Source organism: Entelurus aequoreus, linkage group LG13, assembly GCF_033978785.1.
Source record: "Entelurus aequoreus isolate RoL-2023_Sb linkage group LG13, RoL_Eaeq_v1.1, whole genome shotgun sequence".
In the NCBI taxonomy this organism is placed as follows: Eukaryota; Metazoa; Chordata; class Actinopteri; order Syngnathiformes; family Syngnathidae; genus Entelurus; species Entelurus aequoreus.
Window position 1 is genome coordinate 16,083,312 of NC_084743.1, and position 26,281 is coordinate 16,109,592.

The window sequence follows — 26,281 nt, forward strand, 5'->3', positions numbered from 1 at the left end:
CACTCAGTGCAATTCATTTGGCAGGAGCAATGAACTGTCAGTGCATTTAATTCATCTTACCTCACTGAATACCACTGATTTTCACACGCTTTTTTTTCCATACGTGTAGCTATGATAAAGGACACATGTTTTGGCGTGTTTTATTATTCATAGTTTGCTTAACAGTAATATAATATTCTTATATGCTATAAATGACCAGACGTCCGAGATCAAAACTGGGAATATAATCCAAGAGAAGGGAGAAAAAAACAATCAGCTATTTTTAAATTGAAGAAACAATATGATTAGGTTATATATACATGCGCATATCCTAAATAAACAATGTATGAATACATTAGATATCTATATATCTTAGGGACTGCAGCAGCAGAGAGTTTATTCTGTCTTGACACTTTGTATTGATATTTTGTATTACATTCTTCCCTTAAATTATCAAGTTTACAGTGATTGTTTTATTTGTAATTTTTATGTATGTCACTTTGGATGAAAGCGTCTGCCAAATACTTAAACATAAACATATATAAACACCTCTACGTCTTTATATCAGCTAAAACCACCAATCTGTTTCACTGGATTCAGAATAAAACCAAATTCTATTTTACCCAATAATGTTAGTATTTTAATATTGTTACTTAAAGCTAGGCTAAATTTAGACTTGTATAATGCTGTATAGCCCATACTTGCCAACCTTGAGACCTCCAATATCGGGAAGTGGGGGTAGGGGGGGGGGCTGTGCGGGGGGCGTGGTTATTTACAGCTAGAATTCACCAACTCGAGTATTTCATATATATTTCATACATATATATATATATATATATATATATATATATATATATATATATATATGTATGAAATACTTGACTTTCAGTGAATTATAGCTATATATATATATATATATTTATTTTATTGACATATAAATAAAAGAAATACTTGAATTTCAGTGTTCCGGTGGCTATCCATTAGATGGCAGTATTGTCCTGTTTAACTTCTTCGTTCATGATGAGTATATCATTCCGGCCACCGTGTTCAATGGAGAAGTCTGTTCTACAAAATTTACAGGCAACATACACCTTCCCCTTCAAACTGTCCTGGATGAACTGAAATTCTTGTTTCCATTCGTTTTGGAACTTGAAAGCGTATTTCTTCATCTTGCTCGTCGACGGCGTCGCCATGTCTGTAATTTCCTCGTTCTTCTGCTTCGTCTCTTTGTTGTGTGCGCAGTTGTGCACTCTACTCTCTAAAAGCCCTAGATGTTATGACGTCATTGGGCAGGCAAGCTGTTTATATTGTGGGAAAGCGGACGTGAGAACAGGCTGTCCCCACTCAGGTCCGCATTGAGCTGGAGGGGGCGTGGCCTCCAGCTCCGGCTGAATACCGGGAGTTTGTCGGGAGAAAATCTCTGCCGGGAGGTTGTCGGGAGAGGCGCTGAATACCGGGATTCTCCCGCTAAAAACGGGAGGGTTGTCAAGTATGGTATAGCCACTGTCCATCCGATTTTTTAGTTAGCTAACATATATTACCCTCCCCCTACACAATCTGGACTGTGGTCCTAACTTTTACCCCTGTTGGCTTTTACAATTATCTTCATCATTTATTTCAACTTTATGCTATTCAAGTATGACATTTTTAAATGTAATTAATTTCATTGACAAGCAATTATATTATGGTTATACTCTTGTTTGCTAGCGGCTACGCTACGATTTCAGTACTATTGAATATCTTTGCTCCTTCTCAACTCTGTGGTAATATTATTTTCACAAAATACAACCAATAATGTTATTGTTAAATCTTACTTGTGAAAACTAATCCCCCCGATTCCTATTTTCAACAGTCCGCTCATTTGAGCAGGAAAACGCTGAACACCATCTTTGTTTTCTACCTGTCAGTTTAGGCTGCTCGCCGGCTCCTCGTCACCACTTCAAGATGGCGGCCGAATTTCTCGCGTCACAGCAACCATAGCTGCGTCTACATAAGATGTCTATGGTTATAACCCTTTTCTCGGTTCACTTCCGGGTTTTGTCGCGTTGCCATGACGTCATGGCGCTCCCTCTCCCCTCAAGAGACTATGGCGTTTTCTGAATGGACGACGACGCTGACAATCAGCGCATCCTTCTTGTCCTTATGTCTGTGTCTCCGCTTTAGGCGGACAGCGCAGAGATTTGGAAGGATACTCTTTCGCGGCGTAATGGCTCGCTCGGAGAAGCCGCTGTTCAGAATCGCGTTAGTATGATAACCTTTACTGAAACAATGTTGTGTTGCCTAGCACCGAAGCTACATCCTGTTAGCTTGGAGGCCACACAATAACATTCATTATTATTGTTTTTATTTGTTCTAACAATGCATGTATACTTCTTACTGTTCAGCTACGAATGTCTGCATTATTATAATATATATATATATATATATCAGCTAAGATACACCAGCTCCCCCCGCGACCCCGAAAAGGGACAAGCGGTAGAAAATGTATGGATGTATATCAGGAATAATAATGCAGCTGCATTCTTCTCGTCGAAATTGTTGATTATTTTATTAAAGAATGACAATGTTATGTGATATTATTAAGGAACTGACATTATTGATGTTCCCTGACCAGGTACTTGCTGTACACCAGGACCAGACTTGGCTACATGTTCTACAAGAGACAAATGAGGAGAGCCAGGGAACGCTACCCCGCCGGACACTCCACAGCTCTGCCCAAGGAATTTAGCGGTATGATTCATGCATCCATGCTGCTGCTCACTGCTCCCCTCACTTCCCAGGGGGTGATCGAGGGTGATGGGTCAAAAACTTTAATACACTGCTTCAAAAAATGCCATTATTTGATGGATCTATGCAAATTGTTTGTTTTGTGTCAGAGCGTAAAAAACTAACAAACAGACATGTCACTTTTCGACTGTCAATCAACAATAACAATAATAGAACAATCCAATCCACTTTATTTGTAGAGCACATTTAAACAACAGAAATGTTTCCAAAGTGCTGCACAACAATATCAAAAACAATATTCAAATATTATGCTTAGCTCCACCAATGACTGAATAAAAACAAAACATTTAAAAAATAAAACCAATATAAAAATACATATGATTAAAAACTAGAGATGTCCGATAATATCGGTCGATAAATGCTTTAAAATGTAATATCGGAAATTATCGGTATCGGTTTCAAAAAGTAAAATGTATGACTTTTTAAAACGCCGCTGTACGGAGTGGTACACGGACATAGGGAGAAGTACAGAGCAGTTGCGTCTCCTAGTCATACTTGCCAACCCTCCCGATTTTCCCGGGAGACTCCCGAATTTCAGTGCCCCTCCCGAAAATCTCCCGGGGCAACCATTCTCCCGAATTTCTTCCGATTTCAGCCCAGACAACAATATTGGAGGCGTGCCTTGAAGGCACTGCCTTTGCATGCCGGCCCAGTCACATAATATCTACGGCTTTTCACACACACAAGTGAATGCAATGCATACTTGGTCAACAGCCATACAGGTCACACTGAGGGTAGCCGTATAAACAACTTTAACACTGTTACAAATATGCGCCACACTGTGAACCCACACCAAACAAGAATGACAAACACATTTTGGGGGAACATCCGCACCGTAACACAACATAAACACAACAGAACAAATACCCCAGGGTTTCCCACACATTCATTTATTTGTGGCGGCCCGCCACGAAAGAATTACGTCCGCCACAAATATAAAAAAAAAATATATATATATATATATATATATTTTTTGTCCTCTCCAGCTTCTCAGGCAAATCATATAGTTGATGTAGATGCCCATATCGGCTGTTCAGATTTACTTTACAAAAGAGAAGTGTAGGATACTTCTCTTGTTGCCTTATTTGTATTTGACTTTATTAAATGTTTTTATATTAGAAACACAACATGTGTATATAACAAAGGGTGCAAAGTCTGCAGGCAGTAGGAAACACATGGTTAAGTGTAGGGAGTAAAACTGATGGCAGTCCAAAGTTCAAGATTTTTGGAGCTCTTTGTTCAGTGGATCAGATGTTTGATGAAGCTCTGTGTCTATCTACCACCACTACTGTTTTCTGTTTATTTGTTACTGACTGTGGCAGGACACCTCTGTCTCTGTTTCACTTTATGTTGCTGATAAATAATATGGTTGTAGTAGTAGGCTAAAGTTAAATTATTTAGTATGCACGAATTAAAGGGGCAGAGCTTTGAGACATTTTAGCTTTTATATTTTATAAGATATATTTTTTGTAAGAACCACAATTAATAAATATATTTCAGTGAATAACTTATTGTTCAAATCTGTACATAAATATGCACATAAAGTGTTGTAATTATATTGTAAAATGGATGGATGGACGTTTAAAACAAAACTGTTATTATTAATTAGTAAGTATACATTTTTTGAGCCTTTTATAGAAAATCCAATCATTGTAGTAAATTATGCAAATTGATCGATGATGTCATGGTGACCACGCCCATAGCCACGCCCATTACCACGCCCCCACCGCCACAGGTATCTTGGCAGTTAATGGGAAACACTATTCCGGGACGCTAAAATATACCCTCCCCCCACCTCAACCTCCTCATGCTCTTTAAGGGAGAGCATGTCCCAAATTCCAAGCTGCTGTTTTGAGGCATGTTAAAAAAAATAATGCACTTTGTGACTTCAATAATAAACATGGCAGTGACATGTTGGCACTTTTTTCCATAACTTGAGTTGATTTATTTTGGAAAACCTTGTTACATTGTTTAATGCATCCAGCGGGGCACCACAACAAAATTAGGCATAAATAATATGTTAATTCCATGACTGTATATATCGGTATCGGTTGATATCGGAATCTGTAATTAAGAGTTGGATAATATCGGAATATCGGATATCGCCAAAAAATCCATTATCAGACATCTCTATCTAATAGTAAAAAGTACATGAATATAAATTGCCTCAATAGTATGGATTTTACATACACTGTAGAAAATGTAGGTTTTACAGTAAAAAATGTAGGTTTTACCGTAAAATGTCTGAATATATGGTGGTTGTTTTTCATTAGTTATCGAAAAACAAACAACCCCCCTAAAAAAAGGACTAATTTCTGTAAATTAAAATGTATTTTAAATATTTAACATCTTAAAGTGCATTTTTCCCCCAGTTGGAAAAACAAGGTCGGAAATCGTCTTATTTATTTTGTTGCCGTCACAGAATTCTCGCTCGTTCATCCATGTTGATGGGCTTATATTGCCAAAATATTCCCACAATGGGACTTTACACATTTTACAGATGCAGTGTGTGCAGTAACAATTCAAACTACTTGTTTTTGATGGAAAAAAAGCGAAACTTATGATTTATGTTCCTTTAAAACCTAGGAACATTTAAAAAAAAAATCTGATTTTGTAAATTTTTAAGCCATATTGCCCAGGCCTACCCTTTGTTCACATTCACACTATTTTAATCCAATATAGTAATGCTGCCTGAGACTGAGCCAATCAGTGGCCACGATACTGAACAGCGCACTCTGATTGTTTGGCCTCATCTCGATGTCGACGCTGCTGTGTTATTGATATCTTTTGTACATTTAGCCATTTGAATGCTTGAAAATGCTTGATTCAGGCCCAAATTTTTGCATAATATGCTTTAAAATACATTCATGAATTCAAATGGCAAACCTCTACCTGTAATGGCCACATCCGATGACGTCACGTTTGTAAATGTCACAAATCGGCTTGTTTGGAACAAGACAAAATTGTTTCTTAAAAATCTCTTCAATGCCTCCTTGGGTTGATTTGTACTTTTCGTCTCTTATGGGAACCCAAATACACAAAAACAGGTGCCAACGGGTAAGAAAAGTAGGTTTTGCAAAATAGGACACCTTTTACCGTATTTTTAGGAGTATAAGTCGCTCCGGAGTATAATTCGCACCAGCCGAAAATGCATAATAAAGAAGGAAAAAAACATATATAAGTCGCACTGGAGTATAAGTCGTATTTTTGGGGAAATGTATTTGATAAAAGCCAACACCAAGAATAGACATTTGAAAGGCAATTTAAAATAAATAAAGAATAGTGAACAACAGGCTGAATAAGTGTACGTTATATGAGGCATAAATAACCAACTGAGAACGTGCCTGGTATGTTAACGTAACATATTATGGTAAGAGTCATTCAAATAACTATAACATATAGAACATGCTATACGTTTACCAAACAATCTGTCACTCCTAATCGCTAAATCCCATGAAATCTTATACGTCTAGTCTCTTACGTGAATGAGCTAAATAATATTATTTGATATTTTACGCCAATGTGTTAATCATTTCACACATAAGTCGCTCCTGAGTATAAGTCGCACCCCCGGCAAAACTATGAAAAAAAACTGCGACTTATAGTCCGAAAAATACGGTAAGTTGAAGCCATCCACCTATCAAGATTATTGTGTCACATTGTTTGTATTTTGTCTTCTGTTCAGGTATGAAAATAATTCCCATACCTGTACTGTCAGACAACTACAGCTATCTCATCATTGACACCACCTCCAGCGTTGCAGTGGTTGTAGACCCGGCAGACCCTCAGACTGTTCAGGTGATTGCTTTTTGAGTTATGCATACATTATATTTGTCGTTGCAAGAAACAAATGTGTTGCTTAAGTCATATTTTTTATGATTTTTTTCTATTTTTAAGACCCTTCCTTGTGGTCTACATCAGTGTTTTTCAACCTTTTTTGAGCCGAGGCACATTTTTTGCGTTGAAAAGGTCCTGAGGCACACCACCAGAAGAAATCATTAAAAAACAAAACTCAGTAGACAATAAGAAGTCGTCGCAATTGTTGGGTATGACTTTAAACGTGAGCAAATCTGCTGGGTCAAAAGTATACATACAGCAATGTTAATATTAGGTTACATGTCCCTTGGCAAGTTTCACTGCAATAAGACGCTTTTGGTAGCCATCCACAAGCTTCTGGTGGAATTTTTGACCACTCCTCTTGACAAAATTGGTGCAGCTCAGCTAAATTAGTTGGTTTTCTGACATGGACTTGTTTCTTCAGCATTGTCCACACGTTTAAGTCGGGACTTAAACGTGTCTGCCTGATTTAGCCATTCCTTTACCACTTTTGACGTGTGTTTGGGGTCATTGTCCTGTTGGAACACCCAACTGCGCCCAAGACCCAACCTCCGGGCTGATGATTTTAGGTTGTCCTGAAGAATTTGGAGGTAATCCTCCTTTTTCATTGTGCCATTTACTCTCTGTAAAGCACCAGTTATATTGGCAGCAAAACAGGCCACAACAGAGCATAATACTACCACCACCATGCTTGACGGTAAGCATGGTGTTCCTGGGATTAAAGGCCTCACTTTTTCTCCTCCAAACATATTGCTGGGTATTGTGGCCAAACAGCTCAATGTGTGTTTCATCTGACCACAGAACTTTCCTCCAGAAGGTCTTATCTGTGTCCATGTGATGTCTTTCATGATGATTGTTTGAACGATATGCAAAATTCCCCAAAAAGTTTAGTTCCCCTTTAAGTTTTAACAACATAAAGGTGCATCCTTAAAAAAAATTAATACTTTGTAATTTTATCGAATTAAATTTGCTACCTTTCGGGGATTTTTATACGATATAACATTGGAATTATTAGGAAATCCATTCTTAAAAAGCCTGTGAACATTCTGGTTCATTGTATAGTTTGAATTGATCAGAACTGGACTGCTTAGATTGTCTTAAGAAGACATTTTGTCCATCACCCGAGCAGTCGCCTTTGAAGGATAAATACTTTGGATCCTTTTCAAATGTTCTTGTAATCAGACAGTTTTTTCGGTATATTAGATGGAATTTTTACCTGACATGTCATCTGTCGTCTTCTTCAGAAGGGTCACCTGACCACTGTGACGTGTTGCCTATCAGCTGTTTTTAATGGTGTGGCCTATGTAATACACCCAAAATATTGTCTGATTGCAAGAAAATGTGAAAAGTATATGAATAAGAATACATAATGAACCTTTTTGAGCAACTTTGGATCCTGCACCATACCCGCAGACTGAAAGCTGTCCTATCTCAGTCTTTTGAATATGAACTCATGAAGCCTGTTTGTTCAATCAATCAATCAATCAATGTTTATTTATATAGCCCTAAATCACAAGTGTCTCAAAGGGCTGTACAAGCCACAACGACATCCTCGGTACAGAGCCCACATACGGGCAAGGAAAAACTCACCCCAGTGGGACGTCGGTGAATGACTATGAGAAACCTTGGAGAGGACCGCATATGTGGGTAACCCCCCCCCTCTAGGGGAGACCGAAAGCAACGGATGTCGAGTGGGTCTGACATAACATTGTGAAAGTCCAGTCCACAGTGGATCCAACACATCAGCGGGAGTCCAGTCCACAGCGGGGCCAACAGGAAACCATCCCGAGCGGAGACGGGTCAGCAGCGCAGAGATGTCCCCAACCGATGCACAGGCTAGTGGTCCACCCGGGGTCCCGGCTCTGGACAGCCAGCACTTCATCCATGACCACCGGACCTATGCGACTCCCCCTCGCAAGGGACAGGGGAGAAGAGGAGAGAAGAAAAGAAACGGCAGATCAACTGGTCTAAAAAAGGGGGGGTCTATTTAAAGGCTAGATTATACAAATGAGTTTTAAGATGGGACTTAAATGCTTCTACTGAGGTAGCATCTCTAACTGTTACCGGGAGGGCATTCCAGAGTACTGGAGCCCGAATAGAAAACGCTCTATAGCCCGCAGACTTTTTTTTGGCTCTGGGAATCACTAATAAGCCGGAGTTCTTTGAACGCAGATTTCTTGTCGGGACATATGGTACAATACAATCGGCGAGATAGGCTGGAGCTAAACCGTGTAATATTTTATACGTAAGTAGTAAAACCTTAAAGTCGCATCTTAAGTGCAATTGATTCCAGTGTTTCCCATGCATTCATTTATTTGTGGCGGCCCGCCACGAAATAATTAAGGCCGCCACAAATTTTATTTTTTATTTTTTTATTTTTTTTAAATTTAATTTAATTTTATTTTTTTGTCTTGTCCAGCTTCTCAGGCAAATCATATAGTTGATGTAGATGCCCATATCGGCTGTTCAGATTTACTTTACAAAAGAGAAGTGTAGGATCAAGATTTTTGGAGCTCTTTGTTCAGTGGATCAGATGTTTGATGAAGCTTTGTGTCTATCTACCACCACTACTGTTTTCTGTTTATTTGTTACTGACTGTGACAGGACACCTCTGTTTCTGTTTCACTTTATGTTGCTGGTAAATAATATGGTTGTAGTAGTAGGCTAAAGTTAAATGATTTAGTATGCACTAATTAAAGGGGAAGAGCTTTAAGAGAAATTTTAGCTTTTATATTTTTATAAGATATATTTTTTGTAAGAACCACAATTAATAAACATATTTCAGTGAATAACTTATTGTTCAAATCTGTATATAAATATGTACATAAAGTGGTGTAATTATATTGTAAAATGGATGGATGGATGGACATTTAAAACAAAACTGTTATTATTAATTAGTAAGTATACATTTTTGGAGCCTTTTTAGAGAAAATCATATCATTGTAGTAAATTATGCAAATTACTCAATAATGTCATGGTGACCACGCCCATAGCCACGCCCCCACCGCCACAGGTATCTTGGCCGTTTATGGGAAACACTGGATTCAATGCCCTGAGTACATTCTTGAAATATTTCACACCAGTTGTAGTTATGATTTATTTGTTTCAGACAGGTTCTACAAGTTACACACTGTGTAGTGACTCTGTAGTGCAGATTTTAAAAAGTGAAACGTGTATTCTGTAACACACGCTTCACTTTTTTTAATTGAACTACTACCGCGGCCGACGCTTCCTGCAATCACTATTTTCAATCACTATTTTCACCGCATTCTGTCGGGCCATGCTGACTTGGCTTAACATTTACGTAAAAAGACTTGAGGTGTCAAAAATGATACATTTCTTTGTCAAAGGGTTGAATAGTTATACTGTAATTGACCAACTTGTTGTGTTATGTTATTTTCATTTATTATGCGCCCCCCAACCAACTGTTACATCAGCTGGGGCGCAGCCCGAGTAGAGAAACAAAAAAACAGAGACTGAGACACACAAAGGAATCTAAAATAAACATGTAAGGCACACAATAAACACATGAATCAAAAGTCATCTGCGGTAAAGAGGTGAGTTTTAAGCTGTGCTCTGAAAGAGCCCAGAGTGGTGGCGGACTTGACATTCAGAGGGAGCTTATTCCATAGCCTAGGTGCCATCACTAAGAAAGCACGGTCTCCCTTTGTCACTAGGTTTGACCGTGGGACCTTCAGGGTCATCTGGTTGTCAGATCTAAGGCAACGACCAAGCCTGGAGCTGGTAGGTTGGTCCAGGAGATCTTTGATGTAAGCTGGGGCGAGACCATTGAGCGCTTTGAATACATACGTGAGGATCTTAAATTTCACTCTGCGCTTCACTGGGAGCCAGTGAAGGATGGGAGAAATGTGTTCCCTCATTTTTGTGCCTGTCACCAGCCTGGCAGCTGTATTTTGTACTAGCTGCATGCTATGGATGGTCGTGTCGGTGACCCCAGCATAGAGGGCATTGCAATAGTCCAGTCTGAAGAAGATGAGCATCAACACAACCCTCCGTATGTCACTGGGGGAGAGGAAAGACTTGATCTTGGCTATTGTGCGCAATACTTGGTACAGGTTAGAGGATTCGGGGCTTTGACAGCAATCAGTAATCAGACTAGCTTCTTTCTAACAAGTTGCTTTGAACATGCACCCTGGGGTTCTGATGCCAAGGTCTTTCCGGACTGAGCTGCTGCTACCGACTTCCCCTATTAATTGATTGAACAAAATCTTTTTTTTGTTGTTGTCAGCGATGTTTATAACAGCTTTCGTTTCTTTTTAGGCAGCCATCAAGGAGGAAGGAGTGAGGCTAGAAGCCATACTCTGTACACACAAGCATTGGTGAGTTTTTAGCATTGTTTACTGTACAGACATGTGGCTAAATAGGAGGCACCGGCAATTTGTAAAAATATAATTTTAATTAGATCTGGACAATTATTTAGATTTCGACTTTGGCTTCTCACTATCATATAAATATATTATTATCGAAAAAAACAATGGGCCCCACAAATTCATGTAAATTCCTGAGTTTGTAGGCAGCGAAACGAACGAACAAATGAGGGAAAGAAAGACCAGGGGCCGTACTTATCAAGCTTCTTAGAGTGCCATTTTACACTTAAGTCCTGAGAATTTGCGAAATTTAGTCCTACTCTCAAACTTAAGAATAAAAGCTTTTTATCAACGTTCTTAAGTCTAAGAATCACTCCTACTCTCCAGAGGTGTCTTAAGTGGTTAGGAGTTGCCAGCAGGGGATGGCACTGAGGCGAGAGAGACGTGCGCGAACGTTCAGGGAACGGAACAATGTTTTGTTTTTTTTGATGACGAGCAGCTGATCAAACGGTATCGTTTAGACAGAGCGGATATTATTTTTGTCACAGATTTAATACTTTTCGATTCCTTGTTGATTTCTGCATGTGTCTGCAGTGGGCTAGTATATATAGAGCCACCCACACCAGTTTCAAATTAGTTGCCTAATTAATGAATTGGAAAGAAAATGTTATGACAGTAGCGTATGTGTGTGGCCGTGAGGTGAGTGACGTCAGTGAGTGTGTGGGCGATAGAAGAGAGGGAGCGGTAGCGTGAGTGCCGGCGGGGACTAGTTTGTTTTGTATTATTTTGTAGTTTATTGTCAAAATATACACTCCCATTGTCCACTTAAATATTTCCAAGATATTTCTTTATTCTTAGACAACGGATTCCCTTCCGTGATTGGTCATTTCTATGGACACAGAAATGACGTCACCTAAAATTCCGTTTACGGCACATAGTAATGTCGTAATTCAGCTCTGAGTGTGACACTTACGATTCAGTCCTACACTTCGCTGAAAGTGTGAGTAAGACGCTTGATAACTAACTTTTAAGTGCAGCTTTCAGCGAATAATTTATTTACTCTTAAGTCAACTCTTAGCTTCTAAGAAGCTTGATAAGTACGGCCCCAGGTCTATTAGAAGTTTTGGATTTCACCATAGTTGCTGCTGTGCATTTGACTCAGTGCTAGTATGCTTGATCAATAATCACTGTTCTAAGGTTGTCCCGTTACCAATATTTTGGTACCAGTACCAAAAATTGTTTTAGATTTTTTTTAAATAAAGGGGACCACAACAAATGTCATTATTCAAAAACCTACAATACATTAAACATATGTTCCCTACTGCACTCAAAAAACAATTTTACAGGGTTAAAACTGAAAGGCATTGAACACATTGTTTTTTTTATTGTGTTAAAAAAACAATTTATAAGTGCATATATTACATATAACCTGCCATAATGTAGGATTAGGTCAGAATAGAATATAAACCTTTATTGACATTGTATTAAATACTTCATGATATATGGTTGCCACACTTGGTCTGTGTTTTAAATGGGAACTCTTTACTTTTTTGGGGGAATTTTGCTTATCATTCACAATCATTATAAGGAACAAGAAGACAAAAGTTATTTAGTTTTTTTTCGCTTTCTAAGATATGACAAATCTTCTTGTTCTTGGTGGCGAGCAATCAATTTTACCTCTAAATTACTTTAAAAATGCATTCAAAACCCGTCAACAATTCATATGCGTTCCGTAAACCTGTATGATAACCAAGCTGTAGACATGTGTTCTTGTCTCTCATAATGATTGTGAACGATAGGCTCGCTAAATTAAAGAATAAAGTGCAGTTCCCCTTTTAAGACAAATTGATTGATTGATTGAGAAGTTTATTGACATCTTAAATACAATCATTAGTAAACACTACTATGACTACAAGTACACGGATAAGACTTGTTGCAGGTAAAACACATATTGTTAAAGATGTAACACACATTGTAGGAATTTGTTTCAAAATACTGTCATTTCAGTTGCATTAAATTGCACTACGTGTGCGGTTTTGACTGCGCTAATAATTGGCAACAAGCCAAAAAGCTGTGTGGGCATCTACATATTTATATGAGCACAACAGGGGAGCTAGTTACCTAAATTACCTGTCACTCTTTTCACTCCCTGTTCAGATCTGACTGCTTGTTATTTGTTTAGCTAAGTTTGATCAAAGATAGTAATTATTTGATCATGCCACCTTTGGCGAGGCATGTTTTAAAGCAGCGCGGCCCTTCCGTGTTTAAATCGTCATCTTCATCAATAGTTTTGAAGCCCAAAGTCGAGTTTCTTAACGTGGAGATATTCCCACTACTTTTCTTTTGTCGAGCACAAAGAAAATAACATTTTAGTTCAATCTAAGTTGTGTCTTGGATCAAAGATCCTATCTACTGCTCAAAACAGCAATTCAAATCTGCTGAAACAGCTACAAAAGCAACATGCTTTGACAAAGCTAGTAAAGAGAGACACACTTCACCTAAGGATTTTAACGGAGGCACTGCTAGCCAGGACAACATTGATAGAGCCATTGCAGCGTATGTGCTAGAAGACATGCAGGCTTTTTCTACAGTGGAGGCACCCGCTTTCAGGCAGCTAATTAGCAAATGGCACGAAAACATTTTCCACGTACCTGGACACAGTGGACAGGGAGCACATCAACATGGAAAGCAAGCTAAAGAAGACACTCCAAACTCTGCCTCTGCTCATCACACGTCTTTTCCTTACTCGCGGAGCTCAGAACAGCAGCATGCTTCCCCCTTTCACAATAACAGCGCTGTGCACAACATCCGGTCTAATTCCGCTAACAAAATAAAGATAAAAAAAAAAAGTACCTTACATAAGCAGGATGTACTTAAGTTTATTAAATTGTATTTATGACAGAAAAAGCACATACACTATGTTGTTAAAATAAGTGTAAAAGGTAAAAAAACAATATTTGGAAAAACTAAATTCTATTGTTATTTGCTGTTATTTTAAATGTATTGTTATTATTATTATTATTATTATTATTATTTTACATGTTGTGTATTTGTTACTAATTTATATTTGTTGTTCTTTTAAATTATGTTTAAAGTTGAGTTTTGGTGTTACAATAAATACCCATGTTTTCAATTTAATCAATAATCGTGTTATTAATCTTGATTTCAATATCCATCCAAATAATGGTGTTTTTTAAATTTTTGCCATAGTCATCCAGCCCTAATCTAAATATATTTCAGTGACAGTGTTGTGTATTGGACCTTGTACCATAATACAAATTAATACATTTATTTCAAACGGCCTCTCTTGACATTTAGGGTATCTTTACAAGACAAAGATACAAATAAAACACGGGCGAAATCAACATTTAATCATCAAAAGAGGGGCAGTAAACCCCAGAAAGGACTACACAATCAAAGATTTAGTGGGGATTTAAGGGTTCTCGACCAGCCTATGAGTTATTATTTAATTCATCACAAATTGTTGTTCATCATTTATGTCTCTCAACAAAACAACTACTAACCAAAAGGGCTTTGTCGAGTCAAATCAACACAGCCTGTCTGTTTTATCCGCAGGGATCACAGCGGGGGAAACAAATGGCTGAAAAGGCATCATAACTCATGTCGAGTTTATGGAAATGCGGCTGATAACATTCCCGGTCTGACACAGTAAGTTCTCGCCAGCTCAGCATAGCACACATGAAGAGGGCTGCAGCTGTTGATTGTTCAGTAACATATTGATTACTGTATTTTCCGCACCATAAGGCGCACCGGATTATAAGGCGCACATTCAATGAATGGCCTATTTTAAAATGTTGTTCATATATAAGGCGCACCCATTATAAGGCGCATAGAATAGACGCTACAGTAGAGGCTGGGGTTACGTTATGCATCCATTAGATGGAGCTGCGCTAAAGGGAATGTCAACAAAACAGTCAGATAGGTCAGTCAAACTTTATTAATAAATTACAAACCAGCGTTCTGACAATTCCGTTCACTCCCAAAGTGAATAAACAGCTGTTTTATTATTCCCCCCCGAGGTAAGGTCAGTGACGTGATATTTTGTTTATCTTTTAACAACAGCAAGGTATAACATGCAGTGCAACATTTATATCACATAGTGGAGGGGAACTTTTCCTCGATTCAATAAACACGTAATAAACAGTCTGATACTCAGGCATGTGATTTTTCCGTCTAAAGTCGGAATTCCGTCTTTTTTAATCTCGGGGGGGAAAGAAAATGATCTCCCGTTTTTCCGGTTTTTTTTCCGACCCTAAATCAAGATTCGAGACGTAGTTTATATTACGCCGTAGTTGATTGGTCGATATGTTCCTTGTGACCAATCAGGACATCTGTTATGAATGATGACGTTAATAACGTCATCATTCATAATGGTTACTATACGGCCATTTTCCATATGTAAACAATGTCGGTTCTCGAGAGAAAGGACGCTTTACGAGTAAAAGAAATTGATAAACATGTCAAAAATAAGTTCCGATGGGACTGGATGGAAAGGGAAATCACTGATACTGTTGGGAAGAAGGAAGTTACGACTTTGTTCGGTGATTTTATTCGGAAAATCGATCGTCCCGGAAAGGTTTTGTGCACGTGGTGTCATGATAATATTGACTATGGATCACGAGGTTTCAAGGCTTTGGAAGTACATGCGAAACGCCAAAAACATATGAAACAACTTGAAGCAAGGAAAACAAACTTTTCACTAGCTGGTACTTTTGGATGTCAACCGAAAGTGAGCAAACCTTACGGACTTCATCTTTTGTTTAAACTGCCGTAGACATCGAGAGGAAATATCCGCCCACTTCAGTTGCAGACAGGGTTGTTAATAATGAGGTAAGCTAAAAAATATTTGCTTGCGAAATACGCATGTTTGTTTTAAATATTAACCAATTATTGCTTTGCGAAATATAAATGGGTTTTTCTAAAAATAAAAAGCCATGTGAAAATATATTATGAAATTAGAGAAATTTAAAGAGTCGCATTATTGATTCCAGTTAACAATTTATTTGAAATAAATTTGCATATAATACTATTTTGTAATATTATGTTCTTTTGTAGTCTGTTGAAACTATTGTCAGTGGTGTAACAATCTTGAAGGTAAATATTTTCACACTTGTTTCATGCAATATGTCAGTGTCCTCACATTATTATTATTTCCTATTTTCAAATATGAGTAAACAATACTAAACATGTTTAATCATTTTCATAAATGTATATCCTATTTTGGCGAAAAGAATGAAATGTTTACATTACATTACATTACATGAACTGAAGTAATGTGGTAATACTGTAAATAAACTGTAGATAATAACACTGATCGATGTGACACCTGTGGATGTGAAATGAACACAAGATGTAAATATTAGTGACTAAATACTGTTGGGACTGAACCATATACAGTGATTCATTAGGATCATTGGGTTATGTATGTTCTATTAATGATGTTTTCATGTCTTTAAACACTAAAATATTTTCTTCAAATGGTGCTGTCTTTGTTAATTTTAGCATGTTAAATTGGTGAAAAACCAGGAGCTTCGGGGGGCGTTGCCCCCCTTGTCCCCCCACCAGGGCGCCTTCGTCCCCCAGACCCCCGGAAATTTTTTCAGTCTTTTTCATTGTGGTCAAATCACATGCCTGTATACTGTTACGGTAAATCAAACGTTAGTGCAATCACAATATAGTAACACTCGAAATAGTGCAAAGCAATAACAATATATCAATAACTCAACGTTGCTCAAACGTTAATGTCACACAACACAACACAAAATAAACATATAAAGCTCACTTTATTAAGTTATTCCTCATCCACGAATCCCTCGAATTCTTCTTCTTCAGTGTCCGAATTAAATAGTTCTCTCGCTGCTGTTCTATTCCCGTGTTCTACTGCGTGACTGATCGCCTTGAGTTTAAACTCTGCGTCGTAAGCCTGTCTCTTAATAGGAGCCATTTTGGGGTCTTTACATAAACACACAAATGGAAATGAAACTGCACGCCTCGTGCAGTCATATATCCCAGCATGCACTGCGCGCTTCTTCTACGGGGGAAAATGAAGTCGGCGGCTGCTTACCGTAGTTGCGAGACCTGTTGTGGCTCAATATTGGTCCATATATAAGGCGCACTGTCAGCTTTTGAGAAAATTGGAGGTTTTTAGGTGTGCCTTATAGTGCGGATAATACGGTAGTTTGTTGGACTAATTGAGTAATCGGATAAAACACCTCAATGTGTACAGTACAGGCCAAAAGTTTGGACGCAACTTCTCATTTCAATGCGTTTTCTTTATTTTCATGACTATTTCCATTGTAGATTTGTCACTGAAGGCATCAAAACTATGACACCTGTGAAGTGAAAACCATTTCAGGTGACCACCTCTTGAAGCTCATCAAGAGAATGCCAAGAGTGTGCAAAGCAGCAATCAGAGCAAAAGGTGGCTATTTTGGAGAAACTAGAATATAAAACATGTTTTCAGTTATTTCACCTTTTTTTGTTAAGTACATAACTCCACATGTGTTCATTCATAGTTTTGATGCCCTCAGTGACAATCTACAATGTAAATAGTCATGAAAATAAAGAAAACGCATTGAATGAGGAGAAGGTGTGTCCAAACTTTTGGCCTGTACTGTTAGGGATGATACTCGAAACCGGTTTTCCCGGTTGTTCGATAAGAAAAGAACCGAGTCTTCGGACTCGAATCCCTTTTTGAGAACCGGTACCCGTTATCGAGACCACTATAGTAAAGAAAATAGTTGGTTCTTTATTCGAATCCCTCGGAACGAATCCCGTCCCGACCATTTTTAACTTTTGTTTTTCTTTCCTTGTAAACAAAACAAAATCACACTGTATATGTGTTGTCTGTCTAATTATAAATAATGCAGACGAGGCGTGTTGGCTGAGTTCTTGACGTTTACTTTCACGGGTGACGACATGCAACACTTTTCGGGGCTACCGCGCATGCTCGTCACTCCCGTTGCATGCTGGGTAGTGTAGTTGTTATATTCCCTAGCTCATCACATCTTAAATAATGTTAACTCAATGAAGTGTATTTCTTTTTTTAGCTTTAACTTTTCATTTTTTAGCATTGTAACCACATTTGCAAACAACTTTTCTCTTCATAGAATTTTCTTTCAATAAAGAAATAAAGTGCAAAAATGTCAAAGCATCATAACAAACAGTTATGTCAAATAGCAGCAGAAGTGCACTTTTTGGAGAGCTGTATTATTTTCAGTTTTGTGCCCAAGGGACTGATTTTATTTAACACTATATTATTATTTATACACCTATAGTGATCACAGAGACAGGTTGTTTTCATGTTACTGTATATATTTGTTTTTATGAAAAATCCCACTTAATATACTTTGGGTAACAACATTTAATATTTATTTATTTTATTTTATTTTTTTAGGGGGGTAACAGTCAATATTTATTCTAATATAATAAAAGGGAGCTTTTGTTAAACCAAATATTGTGTGTTTTTTTCCATATACAACAACCTATCTGGACTCGATAAGAGAATCGATAAGGAATCTGTTCGATAAGAGGATTCGATAATAGACTCGAACTCGATAATTTCTTATCAAACATCATCCCTATGTACTGTATGATAGGGGGAAAATTGCACATCGTCAGCATTTAAATTGCACTTTCAACATCACGGCCTCCACACGGCCGCTCTCATGTGCGCTCCATTGCAGCTGCCGTGCGAAAACTATGTTTGCGTATTCAAAGCTCTGGGCGTGCAGTCCGGATTTGATACATTTGTGTTAGTTCCACTCATTACAAGATTAATCAACTCAGCAGGATATAAATGAAATGTTTTTGTAGCTTTAATTATTCGATTTATTTGATTAATCGTTGCAGCCCTACACATTTTGCACTGACTTTGGATTATTATGATCTGATGAACTGTATTTGAGGGGTATGTTGTAATCCTGTTTGTTGATGTTTCATCAACAGGATAAATGAGTTTACTCTCATTTGTCATGTATACTTCCATATCAACATGCTCTACACTAACTGGAGTATATTCTTTGTGCAAACAATCTTTTCTTTCTGTGCCGCCAGCCCTCTGTCACATAAGGACTCGGTAACAATTGGCTGTTTGCACTTCACGGCCCTGTTTACGCCAGGTCACACGGTGGGTCACGTGATCTACCTTCTGGATGGCCGGGCACTCGGTGCCCCCTCAAGCCTTTTCTCTGGTGACCTGGTCTTCCTGTCAGGATGCGGTATGTTTCCATGACAGTAGAGATGTGACATAAACCAACAAATCGAGTGCTTTGAACAGCTCTTTTAGGTAATCTGTGGTAGGAACTCAGTTGCAATGCATTTGTTGCAGTAATGACAATATCAAACAAACAGAAGAAGTCTGGACCTTAAGACATAGAGAAGTTTCTAAAGCACAAAAAATATGACTAAATAGTGAAGCTGTATTTTCATTTGCGCTTGAATTTAATTGACAGTTGACTTAAGAACCGTATATCATTATTATTATTGTTTAACATTACTTTAGCCAAGTGTTATTTATTTTAACACTGCGTAATTGTATGTAAATTTATTTTTCATCATTTTGTATGAGTTTATTTTTTTTGCAGTAGATTTGATCATTTGTTTTTGTAATCAGCCTGACTTAAGTTGTGATGAACATGTGGTTTCATGTCATTTAACAAGGTTCATCCTGTTAAACTGTAAGTAGGCTGGATTTAATTATTGAATACCATTCAGTAAGATTAATATTTACGTGGGCCCCGGCCTCTTTATTGCGGAAAAGTTGAGCCCTAAGGTCAAAAAAGGTTAAGAACCACTACATACAAACACATTTTTTAAAATCTTTTTTTTGTTTGTATTTTATTTATTTTTATTTGGATTGTCTTTTCTGTTTCATTGTTCAAGCGTACACACACCAGGTGTGGTAGCACAATTTTGTACTCACATTTTTATCTCCTGATTTTTATTCTAGTTTTATTTATGCTTTTTGTATCCATTTTATTCTCACTTATTTGTGTTTTTTTATGTATTGTTAAAATGTTCTTGTGGTACAGCATTTTTTGGGTAAGGGAAAACTAATAATGTCATTGTCAAATGGAACTATAGCTCCGCCTTTTGGAATGTTTAACAAAAACACACCCAAAAATTAGATAATAGCCAATATTTCAGAGTAAATCCCACCAAAATAGTAATAATTGTGAATTTTAATTATTCTAATCCGCATCATATTTTTAAATTGATATTAGTGATTGTTTCTCTCTTTTAAAAAAAACATTTGTGGAGGTTGCCCTCCAGGGGGTTCCTCGGACCACCAAACACTGTCACGAGAGCCCGGTTCAGGGTTACAACACTGTTTTATTTCCATTTCACAGTGCTAGTGTTTTGCTTTTCAGCCAAATGTTTTCCTGCGTCCGTCTCTCGCTCTCTCTCTCTTTCGCTCCCGCTCCAGCTCCAAACATGTGTCTTGTCCCGGCTGCTGCTAATAAAGGCGACAGGTGATTAGATAACAAGGCCCACCTGGGCCATCCACTCACCTGTCGCTGTCTTCGAGGCCGGTCCTTGCACACCCCGTTCCACGGCAGGCCCGCAGGCCACGCCCCCCTCCACGTCTTTTGAGCGTGTCCACAATATCTGACTTCCATCAAAGAGCCATAAATCCCCTCTATAACTGACAAGTGGAACCATAAACGATGCCATAGTTTTATTCTAAATGACTTAAAAATACACAAATGGGAACTTAAGCATGTTGCCCTTTATTCCATGTCAAAATGTCTGGGGCTTAAAACACAACTTATAAACTTTTAAAAGTTGTAATCGTCTTTTTCCATTTTGTCGGGCAAAATGAATATCTATGTCTATGCAGACTTTTTATTTTTGTGATGTATTAATAGTTAGCTTACCGCAGGGGTCGCACACTCAAGAAGTCACGGCCTCATTTACAGTCGGAATTTATAGAACTCTTTATAAAAATGCACATTTACCCTGCAGTGTTTAAAAACAAATCCCAAGAGAGCCACAACCCGGAGCCTGAAGAGCTCCATGCAGCTCAGCCGGTCCTGTGGTGGTTTGTTCCGAGCCTTGTAATTCTACTCCTTTGGTTTATTGTGAAAATTTAACCTAACACTCCCTCAAGTCGAGTTTTTAAGGTGACATCTTTGACAGGCCGAGTTCTTCAACAGGGAGTCTGAAATTGTAACTTCTCATGGTTGTGTTTACTGCTTAAAGTATACAAGCATGTCTTTTAGGGGTGTGAATCTTTAGGCACCTAACCATTCCAACCAATTCCAATTGGTGGGGTGCATACTTGCCAACCCTCCCGTTTTTACCGGGAGACTCCCGGTATTCAGCGCCTCTCCCGATAACCTCCCGGCAGAAATTTTCTCCCGACAAACTCCCGGTATTCAGCCGGAGCTGGAGGCCATGCCCCCTCCAGCTCAATGCGGACCTGAGTGGGGACAGCCTGTTCTCACGTCCGCTTTCCCACAATATAAACAGCTTGCCTGCCCAATCACGTTATAACTGTAGAATGATCGAGGGCGAGTTCTTGGTTTCTTATGTGGGTTTATTGTTAGGCAGTTTCATTAACGTCCTCCCAGCGCGGTAACAACACACAACAACAGCAGTCACGTTTAGTCTACCGTAAAGCAGTTCGTCTGCCGTAAACAGCAATGTTGTGACACTCTTAAACAGGACAATACTGCCATCTACTGAATAGCCTCCAGAACACTAAAATTCAAGTATTTCTTTTATTTATATGTATAATAAAAAAAATTAAAAAAAATAAAAAAAAATATATATATATATATAGCTAGAATTCACTGAAAGTCAAGTATTTCATACATATACATATATATATATATGTATATATATAGATATATATATATATATATACATATATATATATGTATATATATATATATATATATATATATATATATATATATATATATATATATATATATATATATATATATATATATATATATATATATATATATATATATATATATATATATATATATATGAAATACTTGAGTTGGTGAATTCTAGCTTAAATATATTCCCCTCTTAACCACGCCCCCCACCTCCCGATATCGGAGGTCTCAAGGTTGGCAAGTATGGTGGGGTGACAATTCGATTCAGAATCAATTCTCGATTCAACACGATTTGTGATTCAAACCAATTCCTGATTAAACATGATTCCTTAATTTAAACCGATTCTCACATTGTATTACAATAAAATAGAATAGAGTTTTATTGTCATTATTACAGTGAACAGTTTCAAAGAACAACGAAATTGGAGCAGATCCCCTAAGGTGCATACACAATCATTTGGTAATATAAATAGTAAAAAAAGATTTAAAAAAAGAAGATATGTATCTCTATATATATATATATATGTATATATCCACACACATGCACATATCCATACCTATGCATATATATACATATACACATATAACATTATTGCACATTATAGTCCGAAAAAAATAAAAAGACATGACACATACTATTATTTGGTATATTAATTATAATGAAACTTTTTCAAAAACGGTTACAGGTTGGAAAAACTCCTTCTGGTTGCATGGAGATGGCCTTATAACATATTTTAAAAAGTTGATTCTCATATAATCAATCAATCAAAGTTTATTTATATAGGCCTTAATCACAAGTGTCTCAAAGGGCTGCACAAGCCACAACGACATACTCCAATTCCGATGTAAAATAAACCCAAATTTTTTTTTTATAGATTTTTAAAAATTAGAATCTGTATGAATAAGAATCATGATTCGGTTGTGAATTGATTTTTTTGTAAAAATAAATAAATAAATAAAAGTAATGTAGTAGCTTTTTTCATCAAATACATGTTAGCTAGATTAGGGTAGCTATTTATACTTTGATTGATTAGAAAGTAAATTGTATTCTCCAGCTGCTTCAGAACATTAGATTTTTTTTTTTTTAATGAAAACATCTGTACCTTTCAGTTTGCGTCCTTGCTTCAATAGTGCAATTTTCTTTTTCCTGAATTGAATATAACGAGAGCGTGATTTAAAAACTAATTAAGACACGCTGAATTTTTAAAAGTATACTGAAATATTACTTCTAGATTTTTTTAAGTCACTCCCCAGTCAAATGGTATTGAAAAGCATTCATACAATAAATAAATACAAGACACAAGGGGTGGGAATCTTTGGACACCGAACGATTCAATCCAAATCTGATTCCTGGGGTGACGATTCGATTCAGAACTGATTCTTGATTCAACACGATTCTTGATTCAAACCGGTTCTCACAATATATTATTTAGTTTGATTTGGTAGATCAGTGTGGAATAAAAATCATCATGAAACTTTTACAAAATAGTTTACAGGTTGGAAAAACTACTTATGGTTGCATGGAGATGGCTTAAAATGTATTAAAAAAAAATTATTTGTAGAGGTTGCCCTCCACCACACACTGCCAGGAGAGCCCGGAATTCAGGGTATAACACTGTTTTATTTTCAAATAATAGTGCCAGTCTTTTGCTTTCCAGCAAAATGTCTGTCTGCGTCGTGTGTCTCGCTCGCTCTGTCTGGCTCCCACTCCAGCTCCAACAATGTGTCTCAATCCGGCTGCTGCTAATAAAGGCGACAGGTGATTAGATAACAAGGCCCACCTGGGCCATCCACTCACCTGTCGCTGTCTTCGAGGCCCGGTCCTGGCACACCCCGTTCCGCGGCAGGCCCGCAGGCCACGCCTCCCTCCACATTATTATTGTAAAAATATAAATATATACATACATATACATATTTTTTTATAAATGTTATTTTAAGATTATGAATCAATTTAGAATCAGGATGAATAACAATTGCGATTTGGATTAAAATTGATTTTTTTGTGCTCCACTACTATACACATGTATATGTATTTAAAGTTCAGTACTGTGCTACTTCAGTCAAGCATGTTGTTGTTTCCAGGGAGGATGTTTGAAGGCAGCGCCACCACAATGCTGTCATCTCTGGATACAGTCGGCTCCTTAAATGACGACACTCTTCTTTGGCCCGGTAGGAAGCTTTCACACACGTCGATGTTAAAGGCCTACTGAAATGATTTTTTAAAATTTAAACGGGAATAGCAGATCCATTCTATGTGTCATACTTGATCATTTCGCGATATTGCCATATTTTTGCTGAAAGGATTTAGTAGAGAAAATCGACGATAAAGTTCGCAACTTTTGCTCGCTGATTAAAAAAAGCCTTGCCTGTACCGGAAGTAGCGTGACGTCACAGGAGCTAGTATTCCTCACAATTCCCCATTGTTTACAATGGAGCGAGAGAGATTCGGACCGAGAAAGTGACGATTACCCCATTAATTTGAGCGAGGATGAAAGATTCGTAGATGAGGAACGTTACAGTGAAGGACTTGAGAGGCAGTGATGGACGTATCTTTTTTCGCTCTGACCGTAACTTAGGTACAAGCTGGCTCATTGGATTCCACACTCCTTTTTCTATTGTGGATCACGGATTTGTATTTTAAACCACCTCGGATACTATATCCTCTTGAAAATGAGAGTCGAGAACGCGAAATGGACATTCAGTGCCTTTATCTCCACGACAATACATCGGCGAAATGCTTTAGCTACGAGCTAACGTGATAGCATTGTGCTTTAACTGCATATAGAAACAAAAAAAATAAACCCCTGACTGGAAGGATAGATAGAAAATCAACAATACTATTAAACCGTGGACATGTAAATACACGGTTAATGCTTTCCAGGCTGGCGAAGGTTAACAATGCTGTGCTAACGACGCCATTGAAGGTAACTTGGCAACCGGACCGCACAGAGCTATGCTAAAAACATTAGCTCTCCACCTACGCCAGCCAGCCCTCATCTGCTCATCAACACCCGTGCTCACCTGCGTTCCAGCGATCGGCAGAAGGACGAAGGACTTCACCCGATGCGTTTGGCGGCCCGGAGACGTAGGAAGTCAAGGTGAGGTCGGCGGCTAGCGCGTCTGCTCTCCAACAAAGTCCTCCTGGTTGTGTTGCTGTAGTCCGCTGCTAATACACCGATCCCACCTACAACTGTCTTCTGTGCAGCCTTCATTGTTCATTAAACAAATTGCAAAAGATGTCCAGAATACTGTGGAATTATGAAATGACAACAGAGCTTTTTGTATAGGATTCTACGGGGTACCATAACTTCCGTTACTCTGACTTCGTCACGCACATACGTCATCATACCGCGACGTTTCAGCCGGATATTTCCCGGGAAATTTTAAATGTCACTTTATAAGTTAACCCGGCCGTATTGGCATGTGTTGCAATGTTAAGATTTCATCATTGATATATAAACTATCAGACTGCGTGGTCGGTAGTAGTGGCTTTCAGTAGGCCTTTAATGTATTTAGGACGTGTCATAATGCACCAATTCAATTTGCATTGATGGCGGAGCTGTAATTCTTCAATTATAAAGTGCACACCCAAGTGTTATTATGCTGGTGACTGTGGTTCTTTTCTTGTGTACACTGGTTGCCCCTCAGGTCATGAGTATGCTGAGGACAATCTGCTGTTTGCTGCTGAGGTGGAGCCACACAACGCTGTCAGGGAAAACAAATATCAGTGGGTTCTGCAGCGGCGAGGCCAGAAAATGTGCACGGTAAGAATGATATATTGCTGCCCGAGCCATGCCTCACAAGGACGTCTCACCAGAGAGGATTCATATTTTCCACACCCTAGAAAGGAGGCCTTATCACTTGCCTACAGTCTGTCAGGGCTGTCAGATTGCTGGTTTTCCTTCCACGTCCTCTCAGCTGACATGCACTAAATTAGTCCGATTTCTCAAATAACCCGGCTCTAAATAAGCATCCTACGACCCATGGAAATCAATCAATCATCAATCAATGTTTACTTATATAGCCCGAAAGCACGGGTGTCTCAAAGGGCTGCACAAGCCACAACGACATCCTCGGCTCAGATCCCACATCAGGGCAAGAAAAAACTCAACCCAATGGGATGACAAAGAGAAACCTTGGAGGGGACCGCAGATGTGGGGACCCCCCCCTGGGCGACCGGTGCAATGGACGTCGAGTGGATCTAGCATAATATAGTGAGAGTCCAGTCCGTAGTGGATCTAACATAATATTGTGAGAGTCCAGTCTGTAGTGGATCTAACATAATAGTGTGAGAGTCCAGTCCATAGTGGATCTAACATAATAGTGTGAGAGTCCAGTCCATAGTGGATCTAACATAATAGTGAGAGTCCAGTCCATAGTGAATCTAACATAATAGTGTGAGAGTCCAGTCCATAGTGGATCTAACATAATAGTGAGAGTCCAGTCCATAGATAGATAGATAGTACTTTATTGGGG

General features: G+C 38.2%; 2 protein-coding genes across 2 annotated transcripts in view; one reads left to right on the forward strand and one right to left on the reverse strand.

Annotated features, from left to right (window-relative positions):
* The window catches only part of LOC133663204 (protein lifeguard 3-like), a 17,540-nt gene extending 15,650 nt beyond the window's left edge, over positions 1–1,890 (reverse strand). The window contains exon 1 of the mRNA XM_062067496.1: positions 1,794–1,890. The gene's annotated coding sequence lies outside the window, so the exon portion shown is untranslated. The remainder of the gene's footprint in view (positions 1–1,793) is intronic.
* Positions 1,891–1,997: 107 nt separating this feature from the next.
* pnkd (PNKD metallo-beta-lactamase domain containing) overlaps positions 1,998–26,281 on the forward strand; it is a 33,604-nt gene continuing 9,320 nt past the window's right edge. The window contains exons 1-8 of the mRNA XM_062067495.1: positions 1,998–2,220; positions 2,594–2,709; positions 6,452–6,564; positions 10,885–10,943; positions 14,508–14,600; positions 19,008–19,171; positions 23,888–23,974; positions 25,454–25,569. Coding sequence (XP_061923479.1) covers positions 2,030–2,220; positions 2,594–2,709; positions 6,452–6,564; positions 10,885–10,943; positions 14,508–14,600; positions 19,008–19,171; positions 23,888–23,974; positions 25,454–25,569 — 939 coding nt within the window. The 5' untranslated portion in view covers positions 1,998–2,029. The remainder of the gene's footprint in view (positions 2,221–2,593; positions 2,710–6,451; positions 6,565–10,884; positions 10,944–14,507; positions 14,601–19,007; positions 19,172–23,887; positions 23,975–25,453; positions 25,570–26,281) is intronic.